The sequence below is a fragment of the Zonotrichia albicollis genome, chromosome 2, assembly GCF_047830755.1.
Source record: "Zonotrichia albicollis isolate bZonAlb1 chromosome 2, bZonAlb1.hap1, whole genome shotgun sequence".
Taxonomy (NCBI): Eukaryota; Metazoa; Chordata; class Aves; order Passeriformes; family Passerellidae; genus Zonotrichia; species Zonotrichia albicollis.
The window spans coordinates 69,207,848-69,229,401 of NC_133820.1; the positions used below are offsets into that span (position 1 = coordinate 69,207,848).

Sequence of the window (21,554 nt, forward strand, 5' to 3'; positions counted from 1 at the left end):
ATAATGCATTCAAAAAGAATCATGCTGACAGGCTCAAAAACTAAATGCTCTCTTTTAAACAGGCAGGAACAGCTCTGATTTTCCTTCCTGCCCACCAGGCTATACTTGGACTTGAGAAGACAGCTGTGCTTCATCTCCCTGTTGCTCTGTCACTGTGACTGCTGGCTATTGCACTATATAATGCAATCTTGGGTTGTGAGATATGACCAGTTTCGATCAATGTTCACTGACGTTGACTTTGTGACTCAAAGGCTACTGACTCAATAGCCCATTAGTTTTGTCAGTGAATCAACCCTTTCTCTCTCTTCAAGCCTTCTCTGGTGTGGAGGAGTTTGTGTTTTTTTTGTATTGCTAGGGAGAAGGATACTGGGTTGGCTATTGCACTGAATGGAACTGGAGGGGTGTTACTAGGTTTGCGTGGGGCACTTTCTGAAAAGTGCCTTAGTTTTGTTAAGAATTCTACTCCAGAGCTCAGAATCCAAATTCACAGAGAGTCTGCATTTCTGAAACCTCATGTAAGTAGTCTTTTACTGCAAGGTGGATTTGTAGAGGGAAAATCAAAGTTAACAAAATTTTGTACCTGCAATGTTTGTTTCCCCCAAAAGTGCATTGGAAAATTCTTCTTGAAGGCACAGTACTGTTTCTCTGCATATTGGGAAAAGATCTGGAGGCAGCAGTGCTTTATGCAAGTAAATTTGTTGGTGTTTGACTCGTGGTTCTGCCTTCCCTTTAATTCCTGTGCCCTGATCCCTAGTGCATCAATGTGTATGCATCAATGCATACAATCACATAGTGATTGTATGCACTGATGTTGGTAGAGTGCTCTTGGAGTGAGTGCTCCTCTCAGTGAAAGTCATGCTGCTGTCATTTTTTAATGTTTTATACAATGGTGAAGAATAATCTGGAATACACCCAAACATGGACATTTCATCACCATGAAGCCTGCAGTTAGGGCTATTGTCCCATTCAGTCACCAAATAAGAGTCTGGAGAGCAAATACCATGTCCAGTTCCACATCCTCTCTGACTCTTCCGTGGTATGTTCAGTTCCTCTGCTTCTAAGCATATTTTCTTTTTTTCCAACTTTTTTCCTTTGTGCATTTGTTCCTTGTTTAATTATTTTAGGTCAAGTCTGCAACAGCTGGACAGAATGCATTAAAGACAAAGGTCTGTGATTTTCCTGTGACAGAAAAATTTGTATAAAAAGATAAATATCTTTTTGGGTGTTATATTTGTCTAAGACAATGGGAGGATAGGTTCTGAGTGGCTGGAAATGTTATAACTGCACTATTAATATTTAATTACTATTGGCAGCCAAGAAATGCCTTTCTGGATTAACCAGACACTCAGCTTCTGAGATGTGCCTAGGTGCAAGAAAGTGATAAAGCTCATGAAACTGCACCTCTGGGAACATGTAATGGGATCTTTCCTGTGATATGCAAATTATGCTGCCAAGTTGCTGTGTAAACAATTCATGGGAGATGTAGGGAGAGGTAGTTAAATAACTGGATCACATATCAAAGATAAAATCTATCACTGGGAATGGAAAAATGTGTTAAAATTGTGATTTTGCTATTAGAAATAAATAAATAATGAACAGAAAAAATCTTTGCCCAAAGCATATAGCAGCACTGAAGAGTAAATAGCAAATGATTTATCACAATTGTTGCAGTTCAGAGTAAACAAGTATTTAGGAAACCAGTATGCACAGAGTTTGTGAAAACCAAGACTTTTCCTAGTACAAGTAGTCTAGCCAATTATGCTGGTGGGTTGTTTTTTTTCCCTTTCTTTGTTTTTTTGGTAACTGAGAAAAGATTACTTCACAAATGTTAATTTGGTTACTTTGCAGGCAGAAGATATGCACTGCTTACTTTTCAGTGATAAAACCAATCCCATCATTTCTATTCTGGGCATGAGCAAAGATCTCAGGCAGCCCAGCAAAATGTATTTCAGGGTCATATATAGCCACAGATCAATGAGTGTGAGCAAACTGTATTGATACCAGTAGAAGCTGAGCTCATGCCTTCAGCCTGAGTTTCTAATTTTTGTATTTTACACTGTATGAGGAAAGGATTCCACATAATAGCAGTCCTCCAGTAAATCAAAGATTACTCTTTCACAAATGATACTGAAGCCTTCATTGATTCTCTGTCCAACTTGACTGTTCTTCCACAGAGGTCAATTCCTGTAGCACTTGTCTTCCTTCAGCCTTTTCCTATATCTGCTGTTCATTTAGGCTCTGATGTAGCTCAGTTGAAGCCCAGTGAGAAGCCTCGTATCCCTCCTTAGTGGGAGCTGCAACATGTGCTGGAGTCCTAAGGGGCCAGCAGCAGAAAATTTAAGGAGGCAGCAGGGAATATTAAAGCATCATGAGTCAAGGGAAATGTTTTTGACATGCGACTTTCTTTTGTTTTGCTTTGTAGTAGGAATGATACTCTAGATAGAATTGTACAGTCACAATAAACAGATCCCACATTCAACAAATGTATTGAATTCCATTCTGTGTTTAATCACCAATAGAAACTATGTCAGATGATCTTCCACCAGGAACAATATCTCCTAATTAACAGTAATTAAGGTATATTATAACTACAGGATATGAAACTAGATGGATCTGTCTCTTGACATTTCATATTTGGATTTTTTTTTTCTGCTAAGTCTCTTAATATGCTCCAATTAATGCTAACAGAGGCCAGGCCATTCTCAGTGATGGATCTGCATACGTGAATCTTAGTACCACTGAGATGAGATGAAGTATGAATCTTTCCATCATTAAACTCCCCTCAGAAATATGAATAAATTCCAATTAAACTGAATTTACTAGCCGAAATGTTGATTATGAGGAAGCTAAGGGTCAAAGCCTGATTGTCTTATCCTGTAAAATGCAAAAACCTGTGCCAGACATGACAGGAAAGTCAGGTGGCCTGTCTGCAGAATCTTCAGAAGTTCTGTAGCCATTCATAGCAGGTATGACATTTCATTCACTGAGAAGTCATGCAAAACTGTTTTGTTCAGGCCCTATTTGAATGAGCAGATTTTTAATTTTAGTGCCCCAAAAATTTTTATCATTCAGAAAATTATTGCTTCTCTTTCTGCACTGTGACAGATACCCAGTCTTTACCAACTGATAAGCATTTGGAAACCTAATCAGTAGTAAACCTGAGGTATAGTATTTGTGTAGATAGCTTAACAATTAAGACGCTTAAACTATTCCTAAATGAAAGGAAATTGCCATCTTTAAAGAGAGAATTTCCTAGCTCAGGCATTTCTGGACGTGTAATTAAACTAAATACACCACTTCCTTGCCCCTAGCCACAGTTGTCCTAAAGAAGATTAACAATATTGAATTTCTACCCAGGCTGAAATCTTGTTTGTACCCTGAAATATGGACCCTGAAATAACATGACAGTGTAAGTGTACTACAACTCCATCTGGTGACTCCTCCCAAACTCAGTGATGCTTCATTTTGTGGCAGTGATGCCCTTTGCAGTATCTCCAATCCATGGGACTCAGGGAGGAGTTCACTATTTCAGAGATGAGTCTAGAACCAGAAACCAGGCTTCTGCAGAGTTTACTATGGTGAGAAGATATTTGTCTGAAGTAATCTATTAGATGTTGTAGAGCATATGCAATCAGATCTTGCATAAAACACTGGGGGGAAAAAAGATGAAAAGCCTGTTTTCCACGCTATTCCACTGAGCAACTCTATTATGATCCGGCCTTAATTTAAGTGATCTACTGTATTTGTGATTGCACAACATAATCGTGTTCCTGGGATTGTTATTTCTTTCTGTCATTTATTTTTAGCTACCTCAGTTCTCTGCGACTTCTTAAAGAAAATATTTCTTAGATTTACTTGAATTGTGTTCTCAAGGACAATTGTAGTTCACCTTATCTGATTGAGAAATGGCATGATTACAAACTTTTCTTTTTCTTTTAAGATACCAGTAAACATTCTTTTAAAAGTCTCATATTTTGCCTGCATCTTACATGCCCACACTTGCTTGATCACATGCAGGAAATATTTTTGTACACTGATGCTATGCATGACTATGAAAGGAGCTCTAGATAGAACAAGATGAGATACAGGCTGTAATTTACACCTGACAGAGTGTGAATTTCATTGCAAGTGCTTTTAAAGGAAACTTGCTGTTTTCTTCACGTTCAGATAAACAGTAATTCCATAGGAAAATGTGATAATTGAGTTTGTTTTGTTTGTTTGATTTATTCCGCTCTGCTTTAGAATTGAATTTTATGGGGAAAGAATATTCCTCAACCTGATGCAATCCTGTGTTTTCTGCAGGCCCGGGTCATGGGTCTTTGATGCTGGACATACCCCATTATCAGAGAACAGCCTGGCTAGGCAAGATTAATAAAGTCTGGGATAAAGAAAGTATAATCAGACCATTTCATGGGTGGGGGATCAAGGTATAGATGGTTTAAATTGCTTGCCAAAGGTGTGTTACAGAGCTATATGCGGAACAGGAATCTCCTGGACCCCTGTCAAGTTTCTTTTTCATTTCTAGAGAACTGAAGACCTGTGTTTGTTTTGGCTGAAGTGCAGTTTGGATAAGTTGGAAGACATTTGGAGGCAGAAGGGCTCTATTAAGTCTTTCCCACCAAAAGAAATATTAGTAGGCAATTAAAAGAATAACAAATGGGATCCATTCAAAGTGCTCCACTTGCCGTTGCTCTGAGCTTCAGGCAAGAAAGTACATAGAGGTCATTTGACCTGACCACTTATATATCAGAAGCTGCTGGGGTCACTTAGGCACTCCTAAATTAAACCATATATTTTAGACAGAAATATAGTGGTCTCACAAAGCATTTTCCGTTCGGACCATAAATTCCAAGGACAGGGCTTTGTCCTCTACATGTATCTGCTTTGCACTTCCTGTAGTATCACCTGGATAAACAAGGGCAGTTCATACTCCTGTCAGTTTAATCTCTTGCATCATCGCCATTATTTTGATTAATTTGATACCTCAGAGCTTTAAAGAACAAAGAAACCATTAACAGCACGGGCAGAGATGGTGCCAAAGAGGCCTGGATGCTGACCCTGGCACTCTGTTCTCCTCCTGTGTGCCAGAAGAGCTCTGTGCTGCGGTAGGGAGGGTAGTGAGTGGTGGCCATCCAGCTACACTGGGGAAGCTGATGGAAAAACTGCTGCACCCCAGAGCCCTCTACATGGGCCGTGTCCTCTGCACATTCAAGGGGTGAGTCAAGATTGACTCCAAGAGAACATGGTACATAAATTTTCTGGATGACGATATAAACCAACAGGTCAAAAGCCATGAGATACCATATTCATAGCTACAGGCCAAATGCTTTATTCATAATGTTGCAGTGAAAGTATTAACATTGAATTTGTTTAAAAAGTAACTGGGAGGCCATTTGTGCCCCTTATAATACACATGTGGAGCAGTGCTCTGCTGGTTTACACTGGTTATGTTCTGCTTTATATTTTCCAGAGGGTCAATTTGCAAGGACCTTTGCTGCTATTTATGAATATAAGTAACTAATTTACCAAGGTTTCACAAAGTGGCTTCATGGCTTCAGCTTCATGGTTAAAGGGTCCACAAATCTTTTGGTCTTGTTGTTGACTTTGGGTTGTTTCTGATTGTATCTTGAAGGATAGAAATACTGTATTATGGTAAATATATTATTCTTGTTATTGCCTTTTTATTAGAAAATATTTATATAGTGCAGTAAATTGACATTGTACTTTACCAACACAGATAAAGGCAAATTCTCTGCTCTGAAGAGCTTATAATTCAAGTAAAAAAAGACAAACAAACGTACAACACTTTGAAAAATGGTGGATGACAGGATTACTAACTACATGAAAGAGGTGGAAGGAGTGCATGAGGAGAGAGAAGGATGCTGTGATCATCATTATTCCTAGATCATTATTCCTAGTTTTACAACAAAGTGGCACCTTAAAAGCCTCAAATGAGATGAAAGCCTGGCTGCACAAGGGGCTATGCAGAAGCCTGCCAAGGGGGTGGCCCTGTCCCTGTGTCTTAGAGCAGAGCTGCCTTACTGATACCCCTGCCTGGAAGGCACCGGGCTAAAGCCAGCATCAGTCCAATTATAGCACAAGGAATGCCACATTTCCAGTAGTTTTTAACCTTGCCTGAGGGAAAAACCACATGATTTCCTGCCCTGAAGAATTGTAACTGAAATTGAAGAAAAGAAATGCTCATACAAGATGATGTTTCAGGGAAAGGGGAATGGAAGGATTGTTGACTAGGTAAAGGTATGGCAGGACCACCTAGAGAAAAAAAGGGCTTTTAGCATCATTAGGTTCACCCTGATTTGCAGCTCTAGCCTTTTCCATCCTGGCCCCCTGACAGCTAGTTACAAGGCAGAAGCATTGACATAATTTTTGTTGCCTGATCATAGTTGAAGCACACATAGTAGCTGCTGTTTTCCTGATCTGACCTCATGTTAACTGTGGAATTGCTTCTCCCTCAGTGCCCACAGAGCATGTGATAATCCTAAATTTATGTAACTTGCTAGTGATCCCATAAACAACTGTTTAGAAAACAGGCAAAATTCCTGGCTCTGCTTAGCAACTTAATTCAGCCTCTGAGGAAAGCTAATGGGTATGCAGTAGCACAAAGACCCTGGAAGCTCTGCTTTGTCCTGTGGGAGGTGGAAAATATTCATCATTTCCCTCATTTATCTATGGCAAACTACCTCGTAAATCAGAAAAGACAGTGGGAAACTCCCTGTAGCTGTCCTCACTTCTGGTTCAAAAGCAGATGCTGTCCCCAAATATGGCAAGAATGATAAAGAAAGCCAGGAGCAGCCTTGGCAAGGCTGGTGGGCAGAAACGGGACTGTGATAGCCAAGAGGTGTGATTTACACTGATCTTTAAAATGGGATTTACAAGGAGCAAGAAAGTTAAGTGTCTGGTAAAGAAATGGGGCTGAGGAGATGGGATTCATCATTTGGAAGTAGGAAGAAAAGGTCCAGGATGAATTTTCTCTCCAGAGGAAAGGCAGATACAGGGCATCACAGTTGTTGGAAATGTGTTGGAGTGGGCAGCTCCCGCTGTCAAACACTAATAGTTATATGTTGGCATATTCACTGGGGATGGGCAGAAAAATAATCAGAAAGACAACCATCTCTCTCTCTCTCTAATTTGTATGTATCTATATCTGGGGACATTCTCATGAGCTGTTGCAAACTGAGTTGTGCTTTCTGTTCTCCTGCAGCTCGCTGTGCCAGAGTTATCAGGCAAAGGACAGGAGTGGGAGCCAAGTCCCTCAGGACTGAGTGTCTTGCTGGGATTCATATGGCAGGCAGGTAGCAGAGTGACAACTGAGCTCCCAAGGCACAGTTTGCTCAGCCCAGCTCATCTCATCCCGTGGGTGCCTGACAAAACAGATATTCATATCCAAAACTGCAGCTTAGACTTCCAGCCAGGGGAGTGAGATGTGCACCTCCAAGGTGAGCTTCACTGCCTGGCAAGGTAGGTGTCTGAAACAGGCTGGCAGAAGTATCTCATTCTCCCCATTGGCAATAACAACAGCAAGAAAGCTCAAGCATAGACATCTACATTGGCAGAATTTAGGTGAGGTGAATCCCTGCCTTCCCTAATACAACAGCACAGTGTAACATCTTGGTTGTTGTAACATCTTGAAGAGATATTTGGGTGAGAGAATGGCCCATGGCAGATTAAGGCAAGAGATGTGCCTGCGTTGTAGGGGGAGTGTGGAGTCAATGGATGGAAACAAAATAATGCAAAGAAAAGCAAGAAAAAGCATTATGAGGTAAATGGAGAACAGGAGGTATACTAAGAGGGATGGAAAAATTGCAAGATAAATGAGCCCAGGGAGCGCACTGGCAATTTAGATCTTGTAGCTGGAGAAAATATCCTGAGTGTGATGTGCTAAAAGGGGATGGCAGCTTTCAGAGTGAGGACAGATGTAAGCTGATAGAAGAGATAGTGGGTTTTTCTCTGAAGCAAAATTTATCACCACAAACCTTGAATTAAAACAAACAAAACAAGCCTAAATCTCTAAATAGCATGTATAGCCCGTATGACTCCCCCAGGTACTTTATGGCATGAAGAAGGCATTCCAGCACCTCTCATTTCAGTATTCAGCCTTTCAATGAAGTTGCTGAAGTGTCTTTGTTCAAAATCTTCGTCGAAGGCTCCCCCTTTTGTCTGACATGCATTGGTGTGGGATGTCATGCTTCTAAAATAATCACTGGCCTTTAGTAGCAAGTAGTGTGATAAAAGGCTTGCTATTATAGTACTGCTGTAAATAATTAAAACATTTCAGAATATTTTGTTGTTGTTAAATAAAAATGAAGTTAAAATGCAGCATTTCAAGAAAGGATTGTCCTAATTTAGTCAGTAAGACACTGTTCTTTTAAATGGGAAGCAAGTGAGTCACAATTGCAAGCCATCTTGGCAGGGTGAAAAACAGAGATGCAATCATCAATTCACAACAGGGTTTTGTGTTCGAGGAATAATCAGACCTGTTTTTATCAAGGCTGTGCTGCATTGCTAGCCAGCAATATGGCTTTTTTTTCTCTGTTCCAGATGATTTTGGAACTGCATATGCTTTTTCAGTAAGTAAGCTGGACTTCTATAATGCTTTGCTTAATGTGCCTCCAGATTCTGTTATTTATGGACTTCAGCATAATCAGACTGCAGCTGCTAAAATACATGCAAAACAAAAAGCACATTTGTAACCTGTTAAGGCTTTGCTCTGAGATGCCAGTGAAGTCTGGGATTTACCATGAAATATTACTGAGTGACCTTTCAAGGAGCATCACCAGAGAATACCTGTTTATCTTGGAGACCTCTGTTTTATTTTTCTTTCTCTGTTGAAATCTTGCAGAGTTCTGCTTTCCAAGGGAAGTCTGGCCTTTGTGTGTACCATGTGTTATCTTCAGGACGTGCTGGGACAGTGGATTTAAGTAATGCAGCATCTCAAATGAGCAGTTCTTCCAGAAAATATTTTTTGTAAAATTGTCTTTGTTGAATATAGAGGGAAACTGTAAATATATTGTGATTTTTCTCTAAGTTGTCTTAGTCCTATCAGTATGAACATGATTTACTCATTAACTGTTTTTTAGTGAAAATCAGTGGAAAGGATCCCTTGCAATTTTGGGAAAACCTCCATATTCAGTTTACATAGTTAAAAGTGAAAGGTCTTAATGCACCAGCACATATTTTATGAGTTTATAAGATGACAATGTAGGTTTTTAGTGGCATAATACAGAATGAACAAAGGTGTTTTAAATCCTTCATGAGACAAAAAAATTTGAAAGCTTCTGTGAGTGAACACAAAACCAGAGCTCTTATTTAGGCTCTAAGGGAGCTTATCTTCCCTAGCTTGTGCCTAATGAAGCTGTTTTCCTAAGGAAAGTGCTGGTTCCTGCAGAATTAATCTTTGCTTTCAAAGGCCTCCTGTAAAAGAGAGATGTGGCAGAAAATTCCATGTAAACAGGGTGACTCTGGAGATGCTGGAAACCAGTTGGTCTTTGCAGTAGAGCTGCTGGGAGATTAAGCATACAGTGGATGTATAAGTTAGGATCCCTTCCCAGAAAAAAAATTTTGCTCCAGAAAAGTTTTGGTAACTGATGTAATTTTTTACTCGCTGTAGTAAATGTGTTTTTGCAAATTGTTTTATGACAAGTGTTTCCCTTCAATTCATTTTGAATTTCTGAATTTAGGTCACATTTTCTAGCTGTTAACATACCATTAACCATGCAAAATAATGCCTCTTCTTGTAACACTGCATATGCAATAATATCAAAAATATTTTTAAAAGCCATCTTAGAATCACATTGGAGATGCTTTTTTTTTTTTTTTCATGTAGCCCAGGAGGATGGCTATGGTGCAAAAATATAATTTTCATTGTTGCTAGTCCCATCTTTCTTCATCATCATAAGATGGTCAGAAAGAAATGAACAGTGGCTTACAGCATATCCTTGTCTAGCTTTTCTTTCTATTTTCCCTTCTTTACTGGGAGTCCTGTATGCAGCTGGAGAAACAAAACACTGGGAAGAATCAGTACAAAACACTTGATATATTTTAGAAGACAGCTGGAGGTAGCCTGATAAATGACCTGTACTTTGGCAGGTCAGGTGGAGTGTGACCAACCTAATGACCACTGTCCTATGAATCACAGTGAATAGTAACAAACACTTTGAAATTGCCTTTCTTTTAAGAACTGGAAAACTCGCCTACACGTAACAGTTCACAAGATTCCACATTGCTCCTTTCCATCTGTGTTTCCTCAAGAACCAGCACCAATAGCATTTAATGACTTTGTGACTTGTACTCCCAGGTTTCAAAAGGTTGATGCCATCATTTTTTTCCTTGAAGGATTTAGTGGTCACAAAAATTAGACAAAGAGCTGAAATGACTGAAGGTCACTCAGCAGGTCAGTGTCAGAGCTGGGCACAGAACCTCCTTCTTGCATCCCAGGGCTGGCTGCTGACCCAGGCACTCCACAGAGCCTCGTTACAGTGGTGCATTTAATCAGCTTCACTCTGTGCTGTAACTCATTGTGGTGTTATGGATATCTAAAGGGTAGGATTTTAACTTCACAATCTGCTGTTATTGAATTAGTTTTATGTTGTGTTAATTTCTTTGTCTCATGGCATTCATTGCCTGTGATAATTGATGCACAATATATAACCGACTTCTGCATTCATTTGGGTAACTGCATTTAATTGCCTGGTATAAAATATGTGCACTAAGTACAATCTGCTATGACTGCTATGACTGAGAAGTGCTCATTGGTATGGACTCGAGGGTGCTTTATCTTCCTGACAACCTGTCTGAGGGAAGTCTAAATGTCTCTTGCAATTCACTGTCCAAGGACTGGCACTTGCATCATGTCTGCAAAAAGAGAGCCCACCAAAAAAGTATAATGTGAAATCACTTTATAAAATGTTTGGCATCAAAATTTTTTTAATCAGAAATTCTCAAATCAGGAAGTTTTTATTAATGTCCCTGCCTCTCCCAAACATCAAGGAATAGCAGGGCCCAGAATATTTTATACATTTTCTCCTGTAAATCAGGATTATGGCTTTATTTGCTTCTGAAGTTATTCCCCTGGAGTAGAGCTACCTGCATGCACAAATTTTTATAAAAGCAGATTTCTTTTACATATATCTTGAGGTCATTAATGCCCGGAGGAGTATTCGTGAATTGTAAATCAGGAATGCTCTCTAAAGGTGTGGTGTCAGTGAAATGGTGTTGGTTAATGTCTGCTCAGGTTACACAAGATCCCTGCATAAGCTTACACTTTCTTGCCTGTTTAACCAGTAACAGTGATTCAATTTATTATCAAGAAAGCAAGAATCTTTGCTAGTAGATGTATTTCTCATCAAACTCAGGATCTTGGTTTTTACATTACTTAGACAGTGGAATTGTTTATTTTCCTTCCTTTTATTTCCAGTGTCATGAAGGGTGTAATAGTGCAGTGTCAGAGCTGCACAAAGAAATGCTAAAATTTGCCCAAAGCTGGTTTTATTTTAAGCATTAATGAAACCTTCTCTATACAAATTTTCAGAAGTTTTTAAACAAAAGCTAATGTTTGAGTCTAAATCAGGTATGTAATGCCTATGGGACTATTTTAGCCGTATTATGTTGCTCTATCTTAATGTAACCACTGAGTTGTCACTAGAAGGGATGTTCACAATTAGTATTTTTCTTCTTAAAAGAGCTAGTTTCTACAGTCTGTGTCCTTCAGGATGGAGCATTAGTTCTGCCTACAGCTTACTGCAAATTATTCAGCGTTCATAGGTTCGTTTATGCTTGTTATTCAGCTCTCTTCCACTGACAAAATAGCCTGCAGCAGTTCTTGGTTAGATAGAACTAGTTCCACTTTAGGCTCCTCACGTTCTCTTTTATGGCTTTCCCCCTGGTTCACCCTGCACTGTATCCAGGTACTTTTGATGAAGCAGCAGACCTGGTGGTCAGAGAGAGGGCAAAGCTGCCCAGAGCCAGGGTGGGCTACGAGAGGTTGTTTTGGGCAAAGACTTCCTTGGCACATTGGGCAGACCTGGTGGTACAGTACACCATGAGTTTCACCAATTCAACCCACTGAATATGCTTTCATTCGTATTCAGGGTGTTATATTCTTCTTCCTCTGCAAGGACTTTAACAAATACTTGTAGATAATTCATGAAAGTCTACCAAAATTTGAAATATGTGAACATGTCAGAAGGAAAACACCAAAAAGTCATTCCCAGTAGACTGAGGTCTGATCCTGCATTTCTTGCAGAACTGGGGCAACTGGCATGTGGGCTTGGCTACACAGAAGAGTGTGTAGCATTCAGCAGCAGAGCTGTTGCCTGGTACACACTTCATCAAACAGTAAAACATGGGCAAGGGGGGTGGCAGAGGGAATCCAACACCCATTTTCTTCCTCTTATTCCAGCAATCCATGCCTATCTGAGATGCCTTTGCCCCAAAACCATGGGGCAGTACTTCCTTCCTCCCCATTAGCCGTGGTGTTGCTTTATTGGGACAAGCAAGTAGCGCACTGCAAGGTATGAAGGGGTACTTCATCACCATTGGTTTTTAAGTGCTCCTTTCTTCATCAAGGCAACAAGGCTGCTGGTCAGGGGAAGAGGTGAACCACTCTCATCTGGGCTATTCAGCCTATATTTGTAAATTGGGATTGATTTGGCAGTGATTCATAAAGAGCAAGGAGGGCTGTACTAAGTAAGAAATAACTTATTGACAGGGAATAATTCAGCCAGCTCTAACCTCAAAACAGATGTTTGTGGTCAGAAGTTTACAGCCTCAGTGGAAAGGGCTAAGTACAAGCTTAAAGAGCTGAACAGGACACACCCACTTTTTAAAAACTTGACATAAATGACATAAATCTTGGCTTCCATGCCTTATGTTAGTCACATTCCCTGCAGAGGACTTCCATTCAGTGTTTGTTTGCTGTTTATAGATGTTATTTAAAAGCTAATTTTATGATAAAAATATCTTATGTTATGTATAATGAATAGTGGAGATCAAATAAGAATTGGAATTGCAAATTCAAATATTAAGTGTTGATAAATATTGACTTTTAAGTAGACACGCTGTAGATTTGAACAAAATGCTTTTTAGCATAGTATACTGGTTATTTGTAAATTACAACATACAAAAAATGTAGACCATTGTCTGAGCCTGACTCTTCCTTTTTACAGACATTGATTTTGTCATGTTCCTATGAAATGATTTGTACAGTGTCATGGAACTAATACATAAAACTTTCTTGCTTGTACTTCATGCACATGAAATGAAAAAAAAGAAAAGTGTGGGAGGTACTAAGCTAAAATATAGTGTAATTATGTTAATTGTATCTTTTCAAAAGACAAGTCCTTAGGGTCTGCATGTTGGAAACCTCCTAATTATGGTCTTTCAAGTAGTTTCTTAAAGTCAGCACAGCTATTCTAGGGCTGCGTAACTGACCAAGATTCACCTGCACAGTGCTAATAAGCGCCCCAAACACTTGTACCTGGTACCCAACACCCTGAATCAGACCCCTAAGGCTACTGCACAGTCAAAAAAATGAATGTGGCCCTCCTTAACCCAAAGTCCCATATACCTGCTGCACAAAGAGTAGCTTGGGCTTGTGTATGTGATCATCCTCAGCCCAGTGTTTTCTGTCCCTGCTGGAAGTGCTGGGAGCTCACAGACTGCTCACACCTCTCACCTGTCACCTGTTCAGCCTCCTTTCTGATGAGCGATGCGTTAACATGGTGAGCCTCCCAAGCAATGATACCAACATCAAGAGGTTGCCCTTATGTAAAATTCATGACCTGGCAGATAGCTGATGAGAGCAATGTGCTTTAGCTAGAAACAGATACTGCACTTTTGCTTTGAGTTAAGTAACCTTTGTGAGCCAAGGGTACAGCGTTAGTTAAGGAGCAGGCATCTTCCTCAGCTTTGTTAGGTTTTCTTTGCCACATCTGCAGGCTCCATTCTGTAAGTCATTGCATAGTATTTTCTTTCCTCTTTCCATCTCAGAACAGATGACTATTTCCTTGAAACTTGCAACACCAGTTAATTGTTAACAGTTTTAAAAAAAAATTCATATTAATCCCTTAATATGTTCTTTTAGACGATGCCTTCATGCCGAGGAGGCTGTGTAGCTACTGATAAGACCTAATTTGTGAAGGGCTTTTCAGTGGCCTGACAGGTTCACGCGTGGTATGTTTGTTCAGCAGGCGAGGAGGAGCGTTTGCTGGAATGCCTCTGTGGAGGCTGTGCAATGTGTGCACCGAGGCTGGCACAGGTGATCCGGAGGGAGTGGGCAGGAGCTTCGAGTGCCTCCCAAAGGGGTCGGTCTGTTGTTGTGCTTTGACTCTGGCACTTGGAGTTATTTCCATCTTTTCTCTTTCAGAGCCTAATGAGCTGTGTGAGGGCCCTGTGCTTGGTGATGTCCCATCTCAAGATGCTGCTAATACAGTAGCTAATTATTCCTAACTGAAGAATTCAAACAGAAGAAAAAGGATCTAGGGAAAAGCAATGGCTGCCGGTAAATATCTCAAGTCTGCAAAGGCTGTAAGAAAATAACTGGGAAGACCTGGTTGCAGGTGTGACTGGGGAGGGGAGAAGCAAAAATGTGTGATCACATCTTGTGTCTGGTGTTTCAGTATCAAGTATATTCAGTTTTCATTTAAGGTGCTGTCCCTTAACTACCCCAACCACTCTACTCCATCGAAGGAAGATCCATAGGTGGACTCAGTCTATTTTGACCATACTAATGATACTTCTCTTTTGGCTTTAGAACCAAAACCTTGGTATTTGCTATTATGAATGGAATTTGTTTGATCTCTTTTTAGTTAGGGAATAATGCATTCTTAAATCTTTTACATTATTAAACATTGCACCTTATGGAAAGCAGTTCTTTCCTTGGGGTGTGTTTGGTTCTCACAGGTTTCAGGGAAGTTCCACAACTGTTTATGTATCATTAAGTTCTATCAGAGTGTTGCAGGGCAATTTATTGAGGTTGGAAGAGGCCTCAGAAGGTCTCTGAACCAGACTCTTGTTTAAAGCAGGGCCAGAGATAGGGTCAGACCAGCTGTTCAGGGCTTTATGAAGTTGAGTCTTGAAAGGTGCCAGGGATGGTGAATGCACAGCCTGTTCTACTTCTTGACTATCCTCATGGTGAAATATTTTTCTCTTTCCCTTGTACCATTTACATCTGTTGAATGTTTCCAATGTCTTTATACTCTATTATACAATACCAAGAACTATTATGAATGATCTAAAGGAGAATCATAATTAAGAAATAAAATAAAGAGTGTTTGTGATACCTCATTCTCACTGAAAGATTTGGTTAAAAATTGTGGTGCATTGGCTTTTGTACTTACAGCATGTTTACTTTCTTGCAGCAGCTGATGGTTTGGGAAGTATAGCTATAGATACCACGCAGCTTAACATGTCAGTCACTGATCCCACAGCTTGGGCTACAGCTATGAATAATTTGGGGATGGTTCCAGTAGGACTAGCAGGACAGCAGCTTGTGACAGGTAAGATTTTTCTTTTTTTATAAGTATCACTTGCACCAGTCATGAGTTCTTCCTGTCCTTTGAAAAATATATGGAATGTTTTCTGAGGATATTATATTTTTATGTTCTGAAAACATCACCTATGATTAATATTGCATACTGTGCATTAGTCTCTTCTTGTAGTAGGTATGTAATCCATATTATATTTTAACCTTGTGAAAAACTAAAACTCTCAGGGGAAATCAAACTTCTAAACCATCAATCTTTATGCTGGGTCAAGACTAGGAGGCAAGTCATGTAAGAGGAACATTTGTTTTTGTTTCTCTGTTCAAGCAGGATGTCTTGAGGTTCTGCCAAGGAATACCCTGGGCTGAGAACTCTTGACTGGAGATTTTGGAGTTGTGTTAATTGGGCAGAAAATCATGAAGCCTGTCCAGTTCATATGCTCAGTTGATATTAGTGAAGTGAAGCTTTCCTGTCAGGTGTGTGCTTATTTACTTTCTGACTGGTTCCATAAAATTGAATGTCAAGAGACTGTTCTTGTTAGACTTTGTCATTTACTTCCCAGTCACAGTTTGGGAGAGTGTTGCAAGGGATCACTTATTTTAACATCCGCAAAAACACTATTTTAAAACTATCAATATTTTACAGATAAAACTGGACATAGCAGACTTTGTTGTCAACAGTGGAGGCCAAATTAGTTGGAAACATTAAAACTTCTTTGCTCCTGTGATGTAGAGAAGAATTATTTATATATGGGTGGGTGCCCTGTAGACACCAGCCACATGCTAGGCATATGACAGACTCCCTCTGGAAGCTGCACTGCCACTTCAGCTTAAGAAGAGCTGTGTAATATCTGTATCGGAGCAGCATCCTGTCATGTCTGCGCCTTTCCATGTAGACATGGATGAAGTGAGCCAGGTCATGATGTAAATCACTCTGCTGGCCTCACCAGGGATGCCTGATGATTAATTTTGGCCAAATATGCCCCCTCCTGACACTGGGAAGTGAGTGGAGCTGTGCCAGTTCACAGCTGACGGTCTGGCTCCGAGTTATCTGTTTTACAGGCTGGTACACTAAGCTGCAAGAAAGCTGATTTATAACGAATCAGTCTCAAGCAGAGAGCTGAGCTGGTGGAGGCTGTGAACTCATTGGTGATCTCTAGCTTTAACCCCATGCTCCTGATTAAAAGAAACAAGCAAAGCCATCCACTCCTTGGGATCCAATGCTCTTCAATGTTTCTGTCAATGATCTGGATGCAGAAGCTGAGTCCACACTAAGTTTACTGATGATATGAAATAAAAGAGAAGCTCTTGATTCTCTAGTGGGTAGATTGGCCTAAGAGGGAGTCTGGATAGATTACAGGGCTGGCCAATCACCAACTGTGTGATGTTCAATCAGGACAAGTGCCACATTCTGCACCTGGTACTATGTAATCCTGGATGTATGAGTGGACTGGGAGAGAAGAGGCTGGAATGCAGCCCTGCAGAAAGAATCTGCTGGGTTTTGTTAATGTGAAGCTCAGAATCAGTGAATAATATCTCCTGGTGCCCAAAAGGGCCAACCTGGTGTGCATTAGGTCTAATGTAACTAACCACTCAAAAGAAGCATTTATCCCACTTTTCTCAGCTTTGGTGCAGCCTCACCATGAGAGCTGTGTGTGGTAAATATGAAAGTATGAGAGTGATGAGTGTGTTCAAGGGAAGGCAACGAACATGATGAAAGGGACTAGAGGGCAAGGCTTGTGAGGAGCAGCTGTGGATACTAGCTTTGCTCAGCTTAGAGAAGAAGAGGCTGAGGAGTTTCTGTCTACAACATCCTAGTGAAGGTGAGTGCAGAGGGTGATGCTGATATCTTCTCTCTGGTGCCCGGTGATAGGATGTGAGGGAATGACATAAAGCTGCATCAGGGCATGTTCAGATTTGTTATTAGGAAGAAGTTCTTCTCTGTGAGGGTGGTCAAGCACTGGAACAAGCTACTCAAGGATGTGGTCATGGCCTGTTGTTCAAGAAGTGTTTCAACAACACTCTTGGGCACATGCTATAATTTGTACCATGTGGAGTTAGGAGCTGGACATGATAATTGTGAGTCTCTTCCAACTCCAAATATTCAATGATATTGAATACAACTTTTTTCCGTTTTCCAGCGGGGATTTGCCTGCAGATGTTGTGCTCAACTTGAACATGATTACCTCCAACCTGAAAATAGTCACATGTCAAAATCAGCTTCTGCTGCTTTCATTTATAATCATCTTAGTTGCATATACTGTGGGAGTTTGCCCTTCCTTTTTGTCTTGCTCTATTCTGTCTGTTCAGTTTTGGTGTAAATTTTTGTCCTCAGATGTGCTGTGCAATCCCTACATGGCAGCCTCGTCTCAGATGCAGTGCTTCTCCCCACAAGGGAGGATATCCAGCATCTTATACCATTGACAGCCCCCTGTTGTAATTTCCATAATTATGTGTATCACGTATTGTAAAGATGTTGTACAAGTCAGTTCATGTTTGTTCAGCATTTTCAATGTACGAAAGGTGCCATAAGTAATAAATATTAATTACTGAAGTGCTGCCTGATTTCTCTACAGGTGTTGAATAACTTCTTTTCTTTCCTTTCCTATCCTTTTGTTTTCTTTGTTTTAGACTCCTTTGTATTTTCAAGGTAAATAGGTGCTTTGATGCTTTATTATATTTCCTTAAGATTCATAAGTTTTTGACACATTTTCTTTATGGCAGATCCATAATAGCAAAACTTCAGCTTGCCATGGAATTACTTATAGATTTATTTGCTCTAATATATTTACTGTATCTGTGTTCAGTGAGGATTTGCATCATTGTATTCAACCAAATATCTAACTACTCCCTAGCTATTTCCAGCTTTTTCATTTTTTTGCTACTAAGCCTAGTAATGAAGGCAGCTTTGTCAGCAGTCACATACTGCTTTTACTACTGTTATCTGTTACATTTCTCTGTGATAAAAATGACACAACCATGGCCCATTGCTGTTTGCCCATGTTTAAAATTTTATGGGTTTTTTTGTTTTGGTTTGGGGGTTTTTTGTTTGGTTGGGGTTTTTTTCTGTTTTCTTCCTAGCCTTGTTGATAGCTACAAAAGCAGTGAGTAGTTTAGATTAATTTTGGAGAGAATGTGATCTTTACGTAGCCTGCCATAGCGTGAAATGTGGTGGATGGTATTCACCTGTGTCCTAACACACGTCTTAGTCCTCTGGTCTATCAGTGCTCAAAGGACTTAGGCATTCATGGACTTTCCTTCCCCAAACCTGATTGCTGTGCAGGGCATTTTTGTCCTCATATGTATAGAGTCCATATGAGCTACTAAGTCTTTTTAGTAGTTTCTCAAGGCTTTTTTCCTCCCAAGCAGTTCTTAGCTTCACTGCTGTGTAACCCATTGGGATGCCTGCCTTGTAACAGTTATGCTCCCCAGTTTGCAATCTGTGAAACTCTTGTCTAGCTCCAGAGTTTGCTAAAATGACAACTAAAGCTTCTGCAACATCTGGCCAATACTCTTCTCTCAGCCTGGAATGACAGCTCTCTGATCTTGGTAACTAATCAATTTTAAGCACTACTAACCTTTTAATACCAGTTTAGGTGATATCTGCACTCTGTTTAATTCCTTATCTCCCAGTGCTGTAAAATTGGATTTTTGATCTGGGCAAGTGTCAGAACCTTTCATTTATAAAGATGGGTTCCTGTTAATAGTTAAGTAATATCTCTTGTGTGTCAACGTATATTTTGCTTGCACTTATTCAGAAAGCTTACTTTTTCCATGTATTTGGCTGTTGCATTGCATATACACTACTATATGCATTTATAAATTATATATACATAATTCATACAATAAATCGTAGTTTAATAAAACATTAGTTAAAGTGTTAAAGATTAATGTGGAATAGTTATGGGTGAAAAGTATTTTCAGTCTAAATTTCCCCTTTCAGCAGGTTATACTTTCTTTAAAAGAACGTGCCTTTTAGGCTGAATTTTCTCACGGTTGCTTTTAGCCCAGAGGAAAAAAAGATCTGGTAAAGTTGAAGGAAATCTGTTAAACTGCTTTTGAATTATCCAGGCCTTAAAATTGCTGTTTTCTATGCTTTGAGACTGAGAAAAATGGTCAGGTGAGAGAGGAAGGTTAGTTTGTAGTTCATCTTTTTGAGAACTAAATCCTCTTTTTGCACTCAGCAACTCTGATTCAAGCACATCTTTCAAGTGCATTCAAGTCTGCTGTTTTTTTCGATTGTAGGACTAGAAGAAATACTCAGTGACCTAAGCCAACTGAGAATATTTTATTTTGCTTTTACACTGGTACTTTTTAAAGGCAATTTTGACATTCGTAGAGTTAAGGTTCTTGAACTTTCATTTATTTCAGCAAATACCATCAGGCCACCTGTTTCTTAAGGGAAGGTATCCTGCTGAGAAAATTATTTACTTCTCTGGTTCAGTTCAGTTCTCCTTTCACTAATTAACCAGTGCTCTGAGAAACAGGAAGCAATTTTGAGGCACTTTCCTCCAGATGACCTAAACATTTGTGAGTCAAAAATAGTGTATGTCACAAAGTTCCCCAGCACAAATGGACCTGAAGAGTGGTACACAAGTGGTAATTTATTTAGCCTTTATGTTGAGCTCATGCCCTGTGACGCATATTTGTGCTCTTACAGAGAAAAATAACAAACCACAAGGGCAGACATCCAAGATGAAAGTTACAGGTCTGCCTGGAAGTCAAGGCTATGTCTGAAAACTGATTCCTTCTGCTTATTTACAGAGTAATTATTAAGGCACGTTGTTCCATAGGAGTCTGGCCAATATGTCTCAACCTCAAGATACTCAAGATACAAAATAAGATTTTCAGTGACACCCAGTTTTTGTATTTTTTTTCCTGAAGATAGACTTTGACCACTTGTACAAAATCCTAGTGAAATCAGAGACTAGGAACCTTTGAAGCCTAACATCATGCTTACCAAAAGATATAGAAAAGAACACCATTTTTGTGGCTTCAGGCATGTATTTTTTAGACACTAGAGGTTGTGAAATATTAGGCACTTGCATCAACCTTTCTGTTTTCCATTTGTCTCTGCTTTCCCCACACACTTGTCTTTTGACCTGATTTCACTGAAACATAGGAGCTGTCAGTTCCAATCAGGTCACCTCGCTCAGGATTGTGCTTTTGACAGTGTTGGGTACCAGATACTTCATAGGGAGAGACCCACAAGGCAAATCAGTGCTGAAGTGCTGCTCTCTCCAACGTGCTCTCCTCTTGATCATTAATAAATAGAATGAGGTTCCCCAAACTAGAAGTTATCTATCCAAAACAAGTCATAACTCAGGAAAACTTCATTTTTGGAAGCAATACTTGCTACAGTAAGTAGTTATCCTGAAACTGCAACCCCAGATGTATTTTTTGATAACAGAAAGATTTGTGAAATTTTGATCTAGAGACTCCTAAATCTTAATACACAGGGTTAAATGTCTTTCCCAGAATTTTATTACCTTGAGGCCTAAAAGTGGAGTCATAATATTCAGACTCTTTTTCATCAGAATGAAGACTGTAACTACAGGCAATCACTATATTCAGAGTCCAGGCATGTTTTATTAATTATTGTTCACTGCCGGTCATCGTATGCTGACTAAATTGTAAACATATTCCTCACTGTTCTGGTTGTGTACCATTTTTGTAACGTTAATGAAGAAAAATCAAATCAAATAGAAAATCAAGATATATTTGATTATATTCAGCAGCTCCGCAATGAAAGACTGTACAGTGCTGAAGGTTTTAGGAAGTCAGCTGGCTGGAGGATTTTCCCAACTCTCGTGGGTATACCTCTTCTTCTGTGGTCTCTCCATTACTGAAGGCTTAGCGCCACTGGTAGCCATCTGGCAGTCTCATTTCACTCTGCTCCTGCTACCCTGTTACCTATTAAAGCTTCCTTTTTCTACACTCCATTGCTTAGCCACTAATCCAATGTGCTGATGAGTCCATAACTCACAGCATCCAAGAGAATGCCTAACAAAACACAGCTTCCTTTTCTGTAATTAACACTTAACTCCTGCTACTT

General features: G+C 39.8%; 1 protein-coding gene across 10 annotated transcripts in view; it reads left to right on the forward strand.

The window, feature by feature from the left end:
- Positions 1-21,554, forward strand: part of ENOX1 (ecto-NOX disulfide-thiol exchanger 1) — a 352,587-nt gene that overhangs the window by 205,746 nt on the left and 125,287 nt on the right. For 8 of the 10 annotated variants that reach the window (XM_074535457.1, XM_074535456.1, XM_074535458.1 and 5 more), the window contains 2 exons: positions 14,384-14,518; positions 15,378-15,515. In XM_074535457.1, coding sequence (XP_074391558.1) covers positions 14,509-14,518; positions 15,378-15,515 — 148 coding nt within the window. In that variant the 5' untranslated portion in view covers positions 14,384-14,508. Of the gene's footprint in view, positions 1-14,383; positions 14,519-15,377; positions 15,516-15,863; positions 15,977-21,554 lie in introns of those variants that run through there. The other 2 variants (XM_074535464.1, XM_026793665.2) reach the window with 2 other exon arrangements.